Source organism: Orbicella faveolata, unplaced genomic scaffold, assembly GCF_042242905.1.
Source record: "Orbicella faveolata isolate gen_17 unplaced genomic scaffold, um_ofav_v1 contig_25, whole genome shotgun sequence".
Lineage (NCBI taxonomy): Eukaryota > Metazoa > Cnidaria > Anthozoa > Scleractinia > Merulinidae > Orbicella > Orbicella faveolata.
This window is the reverse complement of record NW_028301553.1, coordinates 22380001-22398925: the sequence shown is the minus strand read 5'-3', so window position 1 is coordinate 22398925 and position 18925 is coordinate 22380001. Positions and strand designations below refer to the sequence as shown.

The following is an 18925-nucleotide window of genomic DNA, read 5'->3' as shown; positions in this document are numbered from 1 at the left end:
ATTGACAGCAACTTGATATCATTTTAAAGCTTAGCGTCTTGTTAGTCCATCTCAACGGCTTCTACACCCATCTCAACGCAATTACTATCGAAAAATTGCACCCGAACATCGTGCTTTAATAACACATACACTTGTAGTGGCTTTTCTGGAAGTGAATAACTCGGCACGTGACTTTTCAATTGACAACAACTTGGTATCATTTTAAAGCTTACAGTATTGTAAGTCCATCTCAACGGCTTCTACACCCATCTCAACGCAATTACTATCGAAAAATTGCACCCGAACATCGTGCTTTGATAACATGCACACTTGTACTGGCTTTTCTGGAAGGGAATAACTCGTCACGTGACTTTTCAATTGACACCAACTTGGTATCACTGTAAAACTCACCATCTTATTAGTCCGTCTGAACGGCTTTTACACCCAACTTAACGGGCTTTCTAAAACATAGACATAACTTTTATTGGTCAGCGGTATATTTTTGTATTTTTTTAATGTCAGTAAGAAGAAAAATTATTGGAAAGAAAACGGAAAGGCAGAGTACGTTCTGATTTCAACCATTGAGCGCGCGTTAGATGAAACTAAACACCGTTAAATAGGGGAATCAATTTGGGGTTTTCCTTTCGAACGTAACAGTCTCTTGGGTGTAGGCTGTTTACGATTGCTTCTTCTTTGGACCTTGGCAAGCTCCCTTCTCTGCTTCTTTTCTTCAATGAGGGAATCCCATTCAATGCCATACGGTGTCTTGGTTGGCACATTTATCCCCAGACCGATCCCTGTGGCCATCTCGTACGAGCATTTTTCCAAGTCCATGATGATTTTCGTCACTGCCTCAAAAACAAGAACGATATTGACATAATAGCACTGGTCCGGGATATATTCCGGCAAGTCGTACTTCAAGAAAGTATCCATACATGCCATAAGTGGGACAAAGCCTTTTCTTTGTTTTGGTTTCGCCTTGAAAAGGTGTTCTAAATGACGCATCACATCTGGGAAGATGTAATAAGAAAATGTGTTTGCGCCCAAATCGTAGGCTTCAAGATTCTTGTACTGCTTCTGGTATCCTCCAAGCAACAACCACGCTTGGTGCCGCTCCAAGTGAGGAAGGGGTGTATCCTCTGATGGTGGGACGCCTGCTATATCCAGAAGATAACCTTTCATCGCCTTCACCCTCTCCTCCACCATCTGGGGGGTCACCTTGAAGCGATACTCCATCAACTTTTCTTCTTCAGTATCTTCAACTACTAGATTAATTACCACAGCATCGTCTGCATCTTCTGTGGGCGTGTACAGCCTTTTGGATGCTTGTGGAGCTTCGTGTTCCTTCATGTCTTTAGTGATACTTTCAGCTAGTTTTCTTTTCTTCACCTGTTAACAAATTTTAATTTAAACATATATGAGTTAATATACCTCTGTACATACCTTTTGAAATAAACTAGTGCTCACCAGATTTGATGACTCGTCACGTTCAAAGTCAGGAGATGTGGATGGAGGGTAGTGCTTTGGTTTCTAAAACGCATGAAAATGAAGATAAACCAACTAATTCAGCCATGTAGGGCTTACGTTCAAGGATCAACACACAGCCGTACATATGTACATTTCAGCCTTTCTGCTATTACCAGTGTTATTTTTCCCAGGCCCTTAGCTTTTCCCTATGTTATGAATTTTCTTTACCAACCTTTAATTTTGAGCGACGTCTGAGCTGCGTCTTTATACCCTGCTGGCAGCTTTCTCTGGGGTCTGCTGTCACTACAGCGAATTCAGTACAAGTCAGTTATTCATTGTAAGAAATTCAGAATTTAAATCTACTAATTATTGAGGTATTGTATCGGTCTAAGGTTGTCACTGATCTCTGCTCAATGCACCTTACCTATAGCACCCTGTGGGCAAAACGGCACTGTGTCTCCAAATCGTGCGAGATTCGTAAAGCTGTAACATAAGATCTGAGTTCGTTACGTTATATCGTGACACGTTGATTTATAATGTACAAGTTCACAAATAATCTCATTTCAACTTTACATACTATATCGTACTATGTTGTTTTGTCCTGCTTGAAGTTAAAGGAATTTATACTCACGATATTCTTCCCTCCAGGATCTCATAGGCCATTTGCATCATTAGTGTTTTTACATTTGCCTGTTGGCGAAAGTTGCGTTGTAAAGAATGTAAGTTGGTGAAGCTCGCTATTCCGCTTCCTAAAAATACTTTCTTAGACTTTAATTGATAAGTATATCAAAGAAATTGGGCGAATAAGGTTCTACTTAAACAAGAAAAATTATTTCGGCTTCTACCTGTGAGAATTGAAACACTCCTCCCAGGACTATACACAATGCATACTGAAAGCGAGAAGGAAAAAAAAAAGATCATTTGAATGATGACAGTCCTATATTTTTAAACCAACACAGAGGCCTGGAACAATGAACAACTTACCATGCATACGAAAACTCCACAGTCAGTGTTTCTTTCTTGAATTGGCAATATGTCTTTGTCCTGTATGGACAGAAAAAAATTCCTATTCGTCAAAGACTGTTTGTCTGTTGTGGTTTGAACCCCTCCACAGACACTTACGTTCACTAAAGTAGTTTAAGAAGAGCAACGTATAGCAGTGAAATCCTCACCGTAAGTTTTTCAAGTCTCCAGGCGTTCCAGTCGGAATCTTCGCCATTCTTGTTATGTCCGATTTGAGTCAAACATCTAAAATGACGTCATAATTTTAAATATCGCTGCTATTTTCCACTTAAAGAGATTGGCACTAGCTAGGTCATAAAAGCTGTCAAGGTGAATTGCGATTTTAACGACCCCAGCCATGTATAGACGCATAGACAGATATAAAGGCAGACAGACAGACAGACACCTCAGCTAAACTGGCAAAGTAAGTAGACCTTGTAACTTTTATAGCAATGTAACTTACCGAGCGACACGGAAAGTTTCCTCAGATTGAGCTCCAATTCCCAAGGGGTCCAAGTACACCATGCGTTTTTCCTTCCTATTGATATACTGAAAGGTCAAACGAAACAGGGGTTATTAATTTTTTTTTTCTTTCATTTCCCATTAGTGGGCGATTCAGGCTGTGGTGCTAATAGACTTGCCACTCCTTGCCACAGTGCAGCCATTTGATATTTCCGACTACCACTTCCCATTACACTTTATGAGGAAGAGGAGCGCTTCATATGCGTGTCATAACACGTTCAGAATTTTCTACGATCATTCACTGAATTTTTCTTTTATTTTCCGTTTCCTCAGTAATTATTTGTTCTTGTAATACTATGGCATTTGAATATGTTAAAAGAGAACAGATGTTAATAGAGAATTACGTAAAAAGAAAGAAAGTTAAAAATTCTGTCGTCCTTACGAGTAAGCACCAGTGGCCTGGAGGCCCAGGTAAATGCACCACAACAAATACATGACCTGCGTCCTTTGGTCCCTCGGCACACATAACCTTCTACCTGTTGTCTTCTGGCTTACGGCAAACGCAGAATAGAGCCTCGTCCTAAAAATAATGATGACAATTTTTAAAAAAGATGATAAATATGACGTTGAGCATGAACGATTTTCAAATTTCTACCGTGATTGATATGTCTTTAGAAATGTGTTTGAAAGAGCAAAAACATTTTGGAATGCCAGGAATAAGCTATAAAACTTGTACAGTTGTGCCAAGATCTCCCAAATATTGACCTTCGGTGGAAACAATGAAGCATTTCCTGTGTCTAAAAGTTCATAATTTTGATGCATGCGTCGCTTTAGACAAGTTGCGACTACTCCGGATAGGTATAGTATTCCGAGTAAAATTTTGATTCATTCACAGGTACTAAACAAAAAAGATATGAAATGCGCTTACCGCTAGCGTCGATGGCCGGGAAAAGCGAGGTTGCAGCTCACAATTTGAAGAAAGCCCTTTGACCTAAGAAGCAACGATAACGGTTAGTGATTTGATGGAAGGAGGATATCTATTCCTAAGAGACAAACAGACTATTATTCCTCTCGTGCCGTTGCATTTTTATAGCATACAAGATATATTACCTTCTTCTTTCTTTTAAAAACATACCTTGGGGATATGATTTTAGGTGACCAAATTTTTTGGCTTTGGACAGGTCCTGCATGATTCGTCTGGGCCTTCTAAAAACATGGGAAAAAAGCAACACGGAAAACTCCAAACCTCAATAGTAACAATTCAACAGAACTGAAAAATTATTAAAATGTATTCGCAAACAAAGCGTAGCATGGAACAATATTAAGAAATAAACTGACCGGATCCTTGCACTTTTTAACTTTGTCCCCGGTCCGACTTTCTGCATCTTTGGGATATTTGTTACTACCCTGAAAAGGTACATGCAAATAGGTGAATATATTTCAGATTTTTCATCACATTTCTATTTTAAGTTTTGTTTTACGGACTTACATTTGGCTGATCTAGCACATTTGCATCACTTTGAAGGTTTTCTTTGCCGCTTATTTTTTTTGTTCATTTTTTCCAACATTCCTCCTACACCCCTCCCCGTAGTCGGTCTTGTCACTAATTACAATCGTATCAATTTAAAGATCATTATTGAGAGTTCAAGGAGGTCACGACAAAACCTCGTGATTCTTATTAATGTTTTCGTATCTTACCTTTACTTGTAACATTTCGGTCACCAACTTAACAAAAAAGGTGGATCGCCAGAGGTTATAAATTGCTTTTATCATGCCCTGCTCTGGAGGACCATTGACATATTCGGTGGCGATTTTTTGCCAGTATGACCCTTCCTTCAGTCCTGCAGCCATGCGGGTTTCATTTGGAAGCCCAGTCTCTGCTGTCAACTGAGCCAACCGCTGGTAATCAAGAGCGTGGTGAGCCCTGGATTTCTGTTGTGAATGAATTGCAAAGAAGGTGGTGCCCCATTAGAAAAGCTAGTTATAGAATTAGAACAAGAGTTATACGTACCTTTCGTGGCATCGTTCTGGACCTGAGTGTTATCCGAATCCGGCAATCAAGTGGACAGTCCTTATTCTTTACATTCTTGTCATTCGTGTGCTTGCTTGCTTCGATTGCTCTTTAACATTGCATCCCACAACGGAAAGACAAACAGTTCGGTAGATTTCTGATTTTATTTATTTTGATTGGTGAAAGTATTTGTGTTTTAACAGAACAATTAAAGAGGACACTTGTATGTTGTTCCCGATAGAAATAAGAATAAACGTTGACGTTCAATTTAATTAGATAACCAAAGGTATAATTAAAAAAAAAAGGAAAAAAAATGAGAACCGCGCTTTCCCCTGTGGAAACAGAATAAACTTGAAAGCAAAAGAAGATAAACTTATTTAACGCTATCATAAGTGTTGAATTTTTAGTTTTCATCGATAGCGATGTTGGCAATGGGAATGCCTGTATGATAACAATCGTCGGTCAAATGGCAAGGTAAACAACTGATTTAGGGCGGCGGTGGCATCAATCGTTCGTTCCTGTCAGCTGAAAGCTCACGGTTGATGGTCATTGATGATAATGTTCTTTTCCCAAGTTTCGTAATCAACGTCTCACGCTATTTCCACTAATACTGATTACAAACAGCAACGTGGATACCGCTAATTAGTACGGTTGCCATTTTGTCTTGAAACTCAACAAGCCATGCGATGGAAATCTTAAATATCCCTGGAAAGATCATGTGCTTTTCTTTCAAAAATTAATTGGGTCGAGATGGGTGTAGAAGCCGTTGAGATGGACTTACAATACGGTAAGCTTTAAAATGATACCAAGTTGCTGTCAATTGAAACGTCACGCGACGAGTTATTCACTTCCGGAAAAGCCACTACAAGTGTGTGTGTTATTAAAACACGATGTTCGGGTGCAATTTTTCGATAGTAATTGCGTTGAGATGGGTGTAAAAGCTGTTGAGATGGAGTTACAACACGGTAAGCTTTAAAATGATACCAAGTTGCTGTCAATTGAAACGTCACGTGACGAGTTATTCACTTCCGGAAAAGCCACTACAAGTGTGTGTGTTATTAAAACACGATGTTCGGGTGCAATTTTTCGATAGTAATTGCGTTGAGATGGGTGTAGAAGCTGTTGAGATGGACTAACAAGACGCTAAGCTTTAAAATGATACCAAGTTGTTGTCAATTGAAAAGTCACGTGCCGAGTTATTCACTTCCGGAAAACCCAGTACAAGTGTGTGTGTTATTAAGGCACGATGTTCGGGTGCAATTTTTCGATAGTAATTGCGTTGAGATGGGTGTAGAAGCCGTTGAGATGGACTTACAAGACGGTAAGCTTTAAAATGATACCAAGTTGTTGTCAATTGAAAAGTCACGCGACGAGTTATTTACTTCCGGAAAAGCCAGTACAAGTGTATGTGTTATTAAAGCACGATGTTCGGGTGCAATTTTTCGATAGTAATTGCGTTGAGATGGGTGTAGAAGCCGTTGAGATGGAGTTACCACACGGTAAGCTTTAAAATGATATCAAGTTGTTGTCAATTGAAAAGTCACGTGCCGAGTTATTCACTTCCGGAAAAGCCAGTACAAGTGTGTGTGTTATTAAGGCACGATGTTCGGGTGCAATTTTTCGATAGTAATTGCGTTGAGATGGGTGTAGAAGCCGTTGAGATGGACTTACAAGACGGTAAGCTTTAAAATGATACCAAGTTGCTGTCAATTGAAAAGTCACGCGACGAGTTATTCACTTCCGGAAAAGCCAGTACAAGTGTATGTGTTATTAAAGCACGATGTTCGGGTGCAATTTTTCGATAGCAATTGCGTGGAGATGGGTGTAGAAGCCGTTGAGATGGAGTTACAACACGGTAAACTTTAAAATGATACCAAGTTGTTGTCAATTGAAAAGTCACGTGCCGAGTTATTCACTTCCGGAAAAGCCACTACAAGTGTATGTGTTATTAAAGCACGATGTTCGGGTGCAATTTTTCGATAGTAATTGCGTTGAGATGGGTGTAGAAGCCGTTGAGATGGACTTACAAGACGGTAAGCTTTAAAATGATACCAAGTTGTTGTCAATTGAAAAGTCACGCGACGAGTTATTCACTTCCGGAAAAGCCAGTACAAGTGTATGTGTTATTAAAGCACGATGTTCGGGTGCAATTTTTCGATAGTAATTGCGTTGAGATGGGTGTAGAAGCCGTTGAGATGGAGTTACAACACGGTAAGCTTTAAAATGATATCAAGTTGTTGTCAATTGAAAAGTCACGTGCCGAGTTATTCACTTCCGGAAAAGCCAGTACAAGTGTGTGTGTTATTAAGGCACGATGTTCGGGTGCAATTTTTCGATAGTAATTGCGTTGAGATGGGTGTAGAAGCCGTTGAGATGGACTTACAAGACGGTAACCTTTAAAATGATACCAAGTTGCTGTCAATTGAAAAGACACGCGACGAGTTATTCACTTCCGGAAAAGCCAGTACAAGTGTATGTGTTATTAAAGCACGATGTTCGGGTGCAATTTTTCGATAGCAATTGCGTGGAGATGGGTGTAGAAGCCGTTGAGATGGAGTTACAACACGGTAAGCTTTAAAATGATACCAAGTTGTTGTCAATTGAAAAGTCACGTGCCGAGTTATTCACTTCCGGAAAAGCCACTACAAGTGTGTGTGTTATTAAAGCACGATGTTCGGGTGCAATTTTTTGATAGTAATTGCGTTGAGATGGGTGTAGAAGCCGTTGAGATGAACTTACAAGACGGTAAGCTTTAAAATGATACCAAGTTGTTGTCAATTGAAAAGTCACGTGACGAGTTATTCACTTCCGGAAAAGCCAGCACAAGTGTATGTGTTATTAAAGCACGATGTTCGGGTGCAATTTTTCGATAGTAATTGCGTTGAGATTGGTGTAGAAGCCGTTGAGATGGACTTACAAGACGGTAAGCTTTAAAATGATACCAAGTTGCTGTCAATTGAAACGTCACGTGACGAGTTATTCACTTCCGGAAAAGCCACTACAAGTGTGTGTGTTATTAAAACACGATGTTCGGGTGCAATTTTTCGATAGTAATTGCGTTGAGATGGGTGTAAAAGCTGTTGAGATGGAGTTACAAGACGGTAAGCTTTAAAATGATACCAAGTTGTTGTCAATTGAAAAGTCACGTGCCGAGTTATTCACTTCCGGAAAAGCCAGTACAAGTGTGTGTGTTATTAAAGCACGATGTTCGGGTGCAATTTTTCGATAGTAATTGCGTTGAGATGGGTGTAGAAGCCGTTGAGATGGACTTACAAGACGGTAAGCTTTAAAATGATACCAAGTTGTTGTCAATTGAAACGTCACGCGACGAGTTATTCACTTCCGGAAAAGCCAGTACAAGTGTATGTGTTATTAAAGCACGATGTTCGGGTGCAATTTTTCGATAGTAATTGCGTTGAGATGGGTGTAGAAGCCGTTGAGATGGAGTTACAACACGGTAAGCTTTAAAATGATATCAAGTTGTTGTCAATTGAAAAGTCACGTGCCGAGTTATTCACTTCCGGAAAAGCCAGTACAAGTGTGTGTGTTATTAAGGCACGATGTTCGGGTGCAATTTTTCGATAGTAATTGCGTTGAGATGGGTGTAGAAGCCGTTGAGATGGACTTACAAGACGGTAACCTTTAAAATGATACCAAGTTGCTGTCAATTGAAAAGTCACGCGACGAGTTATTCACTTCCGGAAAAGCCAGTACAAGTGTATGTGTTATTAAAGCACGATGTTCGGGTGCAATTTTTCGATAGCAATTGCGTGGAGATGGGTGTAGAAGCCGTTGAGATGGAGTTACAACACGGTAAGCTTTAAAATGATACCAAGTTGTTGTCAATTGAAAAGTCACGTGCCGAGTTATTCACTTCCGGAAAAGCCACTACAAGTGTGTGTGTTATTAAAGCACGATGTTCGGGTGCAATTTTTCGATAGTAATTGCGTTGAGATGGGTGTAGAAGCCGTTGAGATGAACTTACAAGACGGTAAGCTTTAAAATGATACCAAGTTGTTGTCAATTGAAAAGTCACGTGACGAGTTATTCACTTCCGGAAAAGCCAGCACAAGTGTATGTGTTATTAAAGCACGATGTTCGGGTGCAATTTTTCGATAGTAATTGCGTTGAGATTGGTGTAGAAGCCGTTGAGATGGACTTACAAGACGGTAAGCTTTAAAATGATACCAAGTTGCTGTCAATTGAAACGTCACGTGACGAGTTATTCACTTCCGGAAAAGCCATTACAAGTGTGTGTGTTATTAAAACACGATGTTCGGGTGCAATTTTTCGATAGTAATTGCGTTGAGATGGGTGTAAAAGCTGTTGAGATGGAGTTACAAGACGGTAAGCTTTAAAATGATACCAAGTTGTTGTCAATTGAAAAGTCACGTGCCGAGTTATTCACTTCCGGAAAAGCCAGTACAAGTGTGTGTGTTATTAAAGCACGATGTTCGGGTGCAATTTTTTGATAGTAATTGCGTTGAGATGGGTGTAGAAGCCGTTGAGATGGACTTACAAGACGGTAAGCTTTAAAATGATACGAAGTTGTTGTCAATTGAAACGTCACGCGACGAGTTATTCACTTCCGGAAAAGCCAGTACAAGTGTATGTGTTATTAAAGCACGATGTTCGGGTGCAATTTTTCGATAGTAATTGCGTTGAGATGGGTGTAGAAGCCGTTGAGATGGAGTTACAACACGGTAAGCTTTAAAATGATATCAAGTTGTTGTCAATTGAAAAGTCACGTGCCGAGTTATTCACTTCCGGAAAAGCCAGTACAAGTGTGTGTGTTATTAAGGCACGATGTTCGGGTGCAATTTTTCGATAGTAATTGCGTTGAGATGGGTGTAGAAGCCGTTGAGACGGACTTACAAGACGGTAACCTTTAAAATGATACCAAGTTGCTGTCAATTGAAAAGTCACGCGACGAGTTATTCACTTCCGGAAAAGCCACTACAAGTGTATGTGTTATTAAAGCACGATGTTCGGGTGCAATTTTTCGATAGCAATTGCGTGGAGATGGGTGTAGAAGCCGTTGAGATGGAGTTACAACACGGTAAGCTTTAAAATGATACCAAGTTGTTGTCAATTGAAAAGTCACGTGCCGAGTTATTCACTTCCGGAAAAGCCAGTACAAGTGTGTGTGTTATTAAAGCACGATGTTCGGGTGCAATTTTTCGATAGTAATTGCGTTGAGATGGGTGTAGAAGCCGTTGAGATGGACTTACAACACGGTAAGCTTTAAAATGATACCAAGTTGTTGTCAATTGAAAAGTCACGTGACGAGTTATTCACTTCCGGAAAAGCCACTACAAGTGTGTGTGTTATTAAAGCACGATGTTCGGGTGCAATTTTTCGATAGTAATTGCGTTGAGATGGGTGTAGAAGCCATTGAGATGGAGTTACAACACGGTAAGCTTTAAAGTGATATCAAGTTGTTGTCAATTGAAAAGTCACGTGCCGAGTTATTCACTTCCGGAAAAGCCAGTACAAGTGTGTGTGTTATTAAGGCACGATGTTCGGGTGCAATTTTTCGATAGTAATTGCGTTGAGATGGGTGTAGAAGCCGTTGAGATGGACTTACAAGACGGTAAGCTTTAAAATGATACCAAGTTGCTGTCAATTGAAACGTCACGCGACGAGTTATTCACTTCCGGAAAAGCCAGTACAAGTGTATGTGTTATTAAAGCACGATGTTCGGGTGCAATTTTTCGATAGCAATTGCGTGGAGATGGGTGTAGAAGCCGTTGAGATGGAGTTACAACACGGTAAACTTTAAAATGATACCAAGTTGTTGTCAATTGAAAAGTCACGTGCCGAGTTATTCACTTCCGGAAAAGCCACTACAAGTGTGTGTGTTATTAAAGCACGATGTTCGGGTGCAATTTTTCGATAGTAATTGCGTTGAGATGGGTGTAGAAGCCGTTGAGATGGACTTACAAGACGGTAAGCTTTAAAATGATACCAAGTTGTTGTCAATTGAAAAGTCACGCGACGAGTTATTCACTTCCGGAAAAGCCAGTACAAGTGTATGTGTTATTAAAGCACGATGTTCGGGTGCAATTTTTCGATAGTAATTGCGTTGAGATGGGTGTAGAAGCCGTTGAGATGGAGTTACCACACGGTAAGCTTTAAAATGATATCAAGTTGTTGTCAATTGAAAAGTCACGTGCCGAGTTATTCACTTCCGGAAAAGCCAGTACAAGTGTGTGTGTTATTAAAGCACGATGTTCGGGTGCAATTTTTCGATAGTAATTGCGTTGAGATGGGTGTAGAAGCCGTTGAGATGGACTTACAAGACGGTAAGCTTTAAAATGATACCAAGTTGTTGTCAATTGAAAAGTCACGCGACGAGTTATTCACTTCCGGAAAAGCCACTACAAGTGTATGTGTTATTAAAGCACGATGTTCGGGTGCAATTTTTCGATAGCAATTGCGTGGAGATGGGTGTAGAAGCCGTTGAGATGGAGTTACAACACGGTAAGCTTTAAAATGATACCAAGTTGTTGTCAATTGAAAAGTCACGTGCCGAGTTATTCACTTCCGGAAAAGCCACTACAAGTGTGTGTGTTATTAAAGCACGATGTTCGGGTGCAATTTTTCGATAGTAATTGCGTTGAGATGGGTGTAGAAGCCGTTGAGATGAACTTACAAGACGGTAAGCTTTAAAATGATACCAAGTTGTTGTCAATTGAAAAGTCACGTGCCGAGTTATTCACTTCCGGAAAAGCCAGCACAAGTGTATGTGTTATTAAAGCACGATGTTCGGGTGCAATTTTTCGATAGTAATTGCGTTGAGATGGGTGTAGAAGCCATTGAGATGGAGTTACAACACGGTAAGCTTTAAAATGATATCAAGTTGTTGTCAATTGAAAAGTCACGTGCCGAGTTATTCACTTCCAGAAAAGCCACTACAAGTGTGTGTGTTATTAAGGCACGATGTTCGGGTGCAATTTTTCGATAGTAATTGCGTTGAGATGGGTGTAGAAGCCGTTGAGATGGACTTACAAGACGGTAAGCTTTAAAATGATACCAAGTTGCTGTCAATTGAAAAGTCACGCGACGAGTTATTCACTTCCGGAAAAGCCAGTACAAGTGTATGTGTTATTAAAGCACGATGTTCGGGTGCAATTTTTCGATAGCAATTGCGTGGAGATGGGTGTAGAAGCCGTTGAGATGGAGTTACAACACGGTAAGCTTTAAAATGATACCAAGTTGTTGTCAATTGAAAAGTCACGTGCCGAGTTATTCACTTCCGGAAAAGCCAGTACAAGTGTGTGTGTTATTAAAGCACGATGTTCGGGTGCAATTTTTCGATAGTAATTGCGTTGATATGGGTGTAGAAGCCGTTGAGATGGACTTACAACACGGTAAGCTTTAAAATGATACCAAGTTGTTGTCAATTGAAAAGTCACGTGACGAGTTATTCACTTCCGGAAAAGCCACTACAAGTGTGTGTGTTATTAAAGCACGATGTTCGGGTGCAATTTTTCGATAGTAATTGCGTTGAGATGGGTGTAGAAGCCGTTGAGATGGACGTACAATACTGTAAGCTTTAAAATGATACCACGTTGTTGTCAATTGAAAAGTCACGTGCCGAGTTATTCACTTCCGGAAAAGCCAGCACAAGTGTATGTGTTATTAAAGCACGATGTTCGGGTGCAATTTTTCGATAGTAATTGCGTTGAGATGGGTGTAGAAGCCGTTGAGATGGACTTACAACACGGTAAGCTTTAAAATGATACCAAGTTGTTGTCAATTGAAAAGTCACGTGACGAGTTATTCACTTCCGGAAAAGCCAGTACAGGTGTGCGTGTTATTAAAGCACGATGTTCGGGTGCAATTTTTCGATAGTAATTGCGTTGAGATGGGTGTAGAAGCCATTGAGATGGACTTACAAGACGGTAAGCTTTAAAATGATACCAAGTTGTTGTCAATCGAAAAGTCACGCGACGAGTTATTCACTTCCGGAAAAGCCAGTACAAGTGTATGTGTTATTAAAGCACGATGTTCGGGTGCAATTTTTCGATAGTAATTGCGTTGAGATGGGTGTAGAAGCCGTTGAGATGGAGTTACAACACGGTAAGCTTTAAAATGATATCAAGTTGTTGTCAATTGAAAAGTCACGTGCCGAGTTATTCACTTCCGGAAAAGCCACTACAAGTGTATGTGTTATTAAAGCACGATGTTCGGGTGCAATTTTTCGATAGTAATTGCGTGGAGATGGGTGTAGAAGCCGTTGAGATGGACTTACAATACTGTAAGCTTTAAAATGATACCAAGTTGTTGTCAATTGAAAAGTCACGTGCCGAGTTATTCACTTCCGGAAAAGCCAGTACAAGTGTGTGTGTTATTAAAGCACGATGTTCGGGTGCAATTTTTCGATAGTAATTGCGTTGAGATGGGTGTAGAAGCCGTTGAGATAGACTTACAAGACGGTAACCTTTAAAATGATACCAAGTTGCTGTCAATTGAAAAGTCACGCGACGAGTTATTCACTTCCGGAAAAGCCACTACAAGTGTATGTGTTATTAAAGCACGATGTTCGGGTGCAATTTTTCGATAGCAATTGCGTGGAGATGGGTGTAGAAGCCGTTGAGATGGACTTACAATACTGTAAGCTTTAAAATGATACCAAGTTGTTGTCAATTGAAAAGTCACGTGACGAGTTATTCACTTGCGGAAAAGCCAGTACAAGTGTGTATGTTATGAAAGCACGATGTTCGGGTGCAATTTTTCGATAGTAATTGCGTTGAGATGGGTGTAGAAGCCGTTGAGATGGACTAATAAGACGGTAAGCTTTCAAACGATACCACGTTGGTGTCAATTGAAAAGTCACGCGACGAGTTATTCACTTCTGAACAAAGGATATTTACAGCATCTTTTTACAAATTTACGTGCGCGTTTGGCGCAAATTAATAGCTTTCAATGCAGCTAGAAATTGTTTTTGAGCAATTGGTAAAGATATTTAAATGATTTTATGTTCTAATTTCCACTACTGAATTTTAAATCGAATTGGCAGACAGTTTCAGCCGGTCGAATTGGCAGATGGCGAATTGGCAGTGAATTGGCAGACAACTTCAGCTTGGTCCAGTCGCGACAGATAGCTCAGTCGTTATCCGGTCGAAATTTTATTGTTTGGAATCGGTGGAAAAGTACTCTTAAGGCAAGATCCATAAGACTACTTTATTCATCAGGGGAAATACTCGAATTAGTCGCAAGGAGTTTGTTAATGATAAATGACCACGCGAAACGACCACGCGATTGCAAATGCTAGCTTAGAATAATCTACGTAATTTAAATATTCTATGAAACTTGCGAGTCTACGGAAACTAGCAGCGTCACGCAGCGTATCAACAAATCGTGACCTCTTCATTAGCATGGACTTTGACACTATGCATATCTGACTGTAAAACCTCGGTTGCTGCTGAAAACTGTTGATTTTAGCAACAGACAAAGGTTGAAAGTCAGCTAGTGAAATCATTTATTTACGGCATATATATATTAAAGTGAGAGCGTCGAACGCACTCTCATAATCTCTGATTACTACTAGTATAATAAATTATATCCAAGATAGAACGCAACGGTGTCTGATTAAAGTTCAATTACTAGCTGTGTTTCTTGGGTGAAGATCGATATAAAATTGAGCAAAAAGAAAAGGAAGTATGAATTACATGTGCGAAATACATAAGCAGGCGCTAAACAGGCGGATTCAGCAAATTTTTATAACAACTGATGCGAGGCAGAACCTTTATAAACTTTGAAACTTTTCCATCGGTGGAACTTGAGACCGTCTAACAACCCGCAATGGATTACCATGGTTAAGAGAAAGGTTCTTACCTGCATAACGCGTGTAAGAGGAAAGGGCAATAAGCAAAGAATAGATTCTGTATGGTGAAATTTCCGCCATTGATTGTTGTGTACTTCTCGTTACTTATAGTTTTAGCTATGGAGCATGCGCTTTAATGATCATCGTGAAAAACCACTGATGCAGGAAATTTTATCATTATATGGCTAGCTCCGTGAGCGGGTAAGATGAACCAAATCCTACTCTGTGATTGGTCACCCAAGCGGGCAAGATGGAGCTATCTTGCCCGCTCAAGACTACTCGCTATTTCCCCCAACAGAAATTTCCCCGAAAATAGAAAAAAAGAAGAAAAGAAAAATCACATCGGCGAAAGTTAACGGATTCATTATTTTCCCATGCGCAGAAGCTGAGATAAACAGTTAAAAACCTAAGTGCTCTATAACCAAAACTCGTGAACGCAAAAGGTGAATGAAATTTTGTCAGGAGCTCCTGACTATCGGCTTGTAATCATGTATATAATTCTGTCTTTGATTTGTCTGCTTTGAGTATGAGTTATGTAGTAGTTGTTTGTCAAAGTACCAAAGAGATATCTGGATAAGAATGCGTGACAATTGAAATGAACATGGACATAAGGCCATGTCACTTTATTCCATAGGTGGGAAATCCCACCTGTAGCCGTGGTCAAAAACTAGCCTGCGTTTACATGCAATCTTATCAACTCCGCCCTCCTATAGTTAGCAAGCAGAAAAGGCGTTTAAGATGTGAATCGCACAAAACGCGATTAACGGTCGCGAAGCGCGAACAAGTAGTGAAAGAGAGAAATTCTGGCGAGACACGCGAGCACGGAACGCGCAGAGCAACTTTGACAAACCTTTGGTCTGCGTAACAGGCATCTTCAGTTGACCATGTCTTTAGCAAACCTTTGACTTGAATCGCAGACAAATTGGAATGCACTTTTGATCTCCTTTGACAGCAAGCAAAGGTGTATCATAGGATCACCGTTAACGCGCAAACCAAAGGCGTTCACAGGTGACTAAAACCAGCCTTTACTGCCTTTGACGTATGCGGCAAAGGTGTATTCAAAGATGATCTTTGACATGCGTTGAAGATCGTCAAGAGCGTGCAAAGGTGGCACATTTAGCACGCGGCAAAGGCGACTTAAAAGCTCGTCCAGTGGCATAAAAAATTCCCCGGTTTACAGACAATCTATTTTCCAAGGTAGGTGACTCATAGCCACTTTGATTTGGGTATATGACCGGTCAGTATATAGTGAAGACTGCGGACTGCGGACTGCGGGCTGCGGACTGCGGACTGCGGACTGCGGACTGCGGACCGCGGACCGCGGACCGCGGACTGCGGACTGCGGACTGCGGACTGCGGACTACGGACTGGGTATAAAACAACTACTGAGGTAAAAGATGGGGACTAAGCATTACGGACTGGGCATAAAACACGGACTCACTTATAAAACTAAGGTATGAAGAAAAAGAGGCACACTGGGTGTAAATTACTGAGGACCAAGACTGTAACCACATTATCTTGTTTCCTATCGGCAAAAGCTGGATTTTTAAAACGAAAGCTTGCGCTGAAAAGTGTCTGGCATTAAAAGAACTTTTCAATAAAGGAAAACAGAAAGATGATCTATCAAACCATACTTAATCGTTTACATCCTGCCAAACATGCAGTCATTCGTTAACAAATGAATCCATGTCAAAAATTAAGTCATTTAGTCACATAATTCAAAACCAACGTGTATTTGGATATTACTTATATGTGAATTTTCAAAGATCTTTGATCGATAATACTTCTATCGATCTCAGTACTGTCTTATCGTTACCATTGCTGAGAGGACCATAAACTGCCGGATCGCTTGGGAATTTCTCAGAACTGCCGGTCATTTAATATATTTGAAACCTTTACAGGCTGCCGGTTTATTAAGCTTGCAAACAATATTAATGTAAATTATTCTGAATAGGCCGTAACTTCTCATATTGTACCTAATATTGTACCTCTCTTCACTCCCTTGGTCTTATTTTGTTTTGCACGTAAACTGAGGCAGGGAAATGACTCGAAAACCGCAAGGTCCATTTATCCTCCTTGTTCGACTTTAAACACATGTCTTCTACCTAAGTTATTGTAATTTTTTTCGCAAAAGTGGATTAAGTATCAAGGGTAAATAAGGCACTGTTTGGTTATTGTCCGTGTTTTATACCCAGTCCGCAGTCGGTAGGCCGCATTTAGTCCGCAGTCCGCGTTTTATACCTGATTCCGTGTTTTATACCCAGTCCGTAATGCTTAGTCCGCGTTTTATACCTCAGTCCGTGTTTTATACCCAGTCCGTAGTCCGTAGTCCACAACAATCTCGTCCCCAGGACCTTCGTTAGACAAGGGTAACTAAGGTTCTGGGAACGAGATTGAGTCCGCAGTCGGCAGTCCGCAGTCAATATTTTATACTGAACGGTATATGACCACCTTAACATCCGGAGCTATTTGCCCAAAACGCATTTTTTTGGACATTTTGGAGATTTTCAGTTAGCTCCAATCTACTCAAAGAGGCATTTGCAACATGACAGCATGCCTTTCCTTTCACTAGCGTCGCGTTTTTACGACATTTTTTAAGCGATGACGCATTATGTGACGTCATCGCTTTATGCTGGCATCCATGCATTCCTTTGGATGGTGATTTCGCATAGTTTGTCGCGCTTATAACCGAACCGTGCGCTTATGTCGCGCTCTTTTTATCCCCCTGTGGAAACGAAATGCACTCTGGGAGTTCCATTGCTGCTTTCCTTTGCTGTTTGTAGGTTCAGCGGAGTGCTTTTAAATATATTTTGTAACGTTTCGCTAATGACATAGGAATATGTTTGTCATGTATAATTCGTGTTAACTGTAGAAGTACTTAAATTAGGCGTGCTTGCAGGTATGATGAATCCCTAGAGGCTATTAGGCTATTTAAGATTTTTTAAGTTATGCAAGAGCCACTCGAAGGCATCTTTTTCAACTTTGCTTTATCTGTTATGCCGTCGGATACTGAACGAGCGAGTGTTCCTGCTTCAATCGCTGAATCCTTCAATGAGGGAGATCCTGTTCATGCGACTGCTTCAGGATCATCAGGGTCGACGTTGTCCAACGCAGAGACTTTGGAGTTGTTTTCTCAGCTTTTGGACGTTAAGTTTGACCAGAAGTTCGCTGCATTCAAACGTGATCTAGACGAGAAAGAAGCAGCCGCTCAGTTCCAACTGAAGAAGCTAAAAACGGAATCCAAGGCTTCCAGTTTTTTTAACTTCAAAGGAATCAAAGTACAATACGAATTCAACAGTTCTCTGCTGGATGCAATAGACGGGGCTATCAAGACCATCTCAAAAGGAAACCTTTCAGCAGCTAATTCAGAGCTCGAAAGAGTGAAAGCTCTCATTACTAAACGCAACAAGTTAATTCGTTTTGCGGACAAGAGCCCTGCTGGTTGGAAAGCCGTTGAAGAATACGAATCGGACGAACTCGCAGACGATTCAGAGGACGAGAAAAAACTCCGATCAGCCGAGAGAAGAGCGCTCGTCAAGATTCGGGAGAAGAAGCGTAAAAATGGGTCTAGCCGGTCTTACTCTACAACTACCCAGCCTAAAACCAGCGAAGCGCCATCTACCGGTCTGTCCACTGGCAGTTCGTTTTCTGCTAATCAGCCTTTTTTTCGCATACAGTCCTTTCATGGACGTCAGCCTCAACCGGCAGACAAGTGCTTTAGCTGCGGACAGAGAGGCCATTGGGCGAATTCTTCCTCCTGCCCAAGCCGTTTTAGAGGAACCGCTGCAGCCGTCCCAAGCAGTAAAACTACGAACGGACGATAATTATCAAGCCGTTTTCCAGAGACTAGGGCAAGATGAGTATAATTTAATTGATTTAGTCAAATGTTTAGGAGACTTTGACCCAGTTGAACTTACCGGTAACTTTGCTGAATCATCTGATTCACGTGACAGTTGTTCTAGCGCTGAATATCAGGACGAAACGCCTATTGTTAAAGTTAAAGGCAATCTTAAGCTTAAATTAGCTTTTTTGGAGCATATAGGCGCTTCTCGCTTTATTCGCGATACCATTTTAGACGGGTATAAGATTCCTTTTATTTACACCTCACCTTCAGCCCATTTTTCCAATAATCGGTCAGCCATTCAGTATAGCGATTTTGTTGGGCAGGCCAT

At 40.7% G+C, this 18925-nt stretch overlaps 2 protein-coding genes across 2 annotated transcripts; one reads left to right on the top strand and one right to left on the bottom strand.

The window, feature by feature from the left end:
• Window positions 1-591: 591 nt before the first annotated feature.
• On the bottom strand, window positions 592-1497 carry LOC149109480 (uncharacterized). The gene is made up of 2 exons (XM_089294637.1): window positions 1423-1497; window positions 592-1368 (listed from the first exon to the last, which is right to left on the bottom strand). The coding sequence occupies exon 2, from the start codon at window positions 1327-1329 to the stop codon at window positions 592-594; it is 738 nt and encodes a 245-aa protein (XP_089150763.1). The 5' UTR covers window positions 1330-1368; window positions 1423-1497.
• A 16113-nt stretch (window positions 1498-17610) lies between these two features.
• LOC149109479 (uncharacterized) lies at window positions 17611-18750 on the top strand. The gene has a single exon (XM_089294379.1). It carries the CDS (start codon window positions 17702-17704, stop codon window positions 18575-18577), a length of 876 nt encoding a protein of 291 aa, XP_089150505.1. The 5' UTR covers window positions 17611-17701; the 3' UTR covers window positions 18578-18750.
• The last annotated feature ends 175 nt before the right edge of the window (window positions 18751-18925 follow it).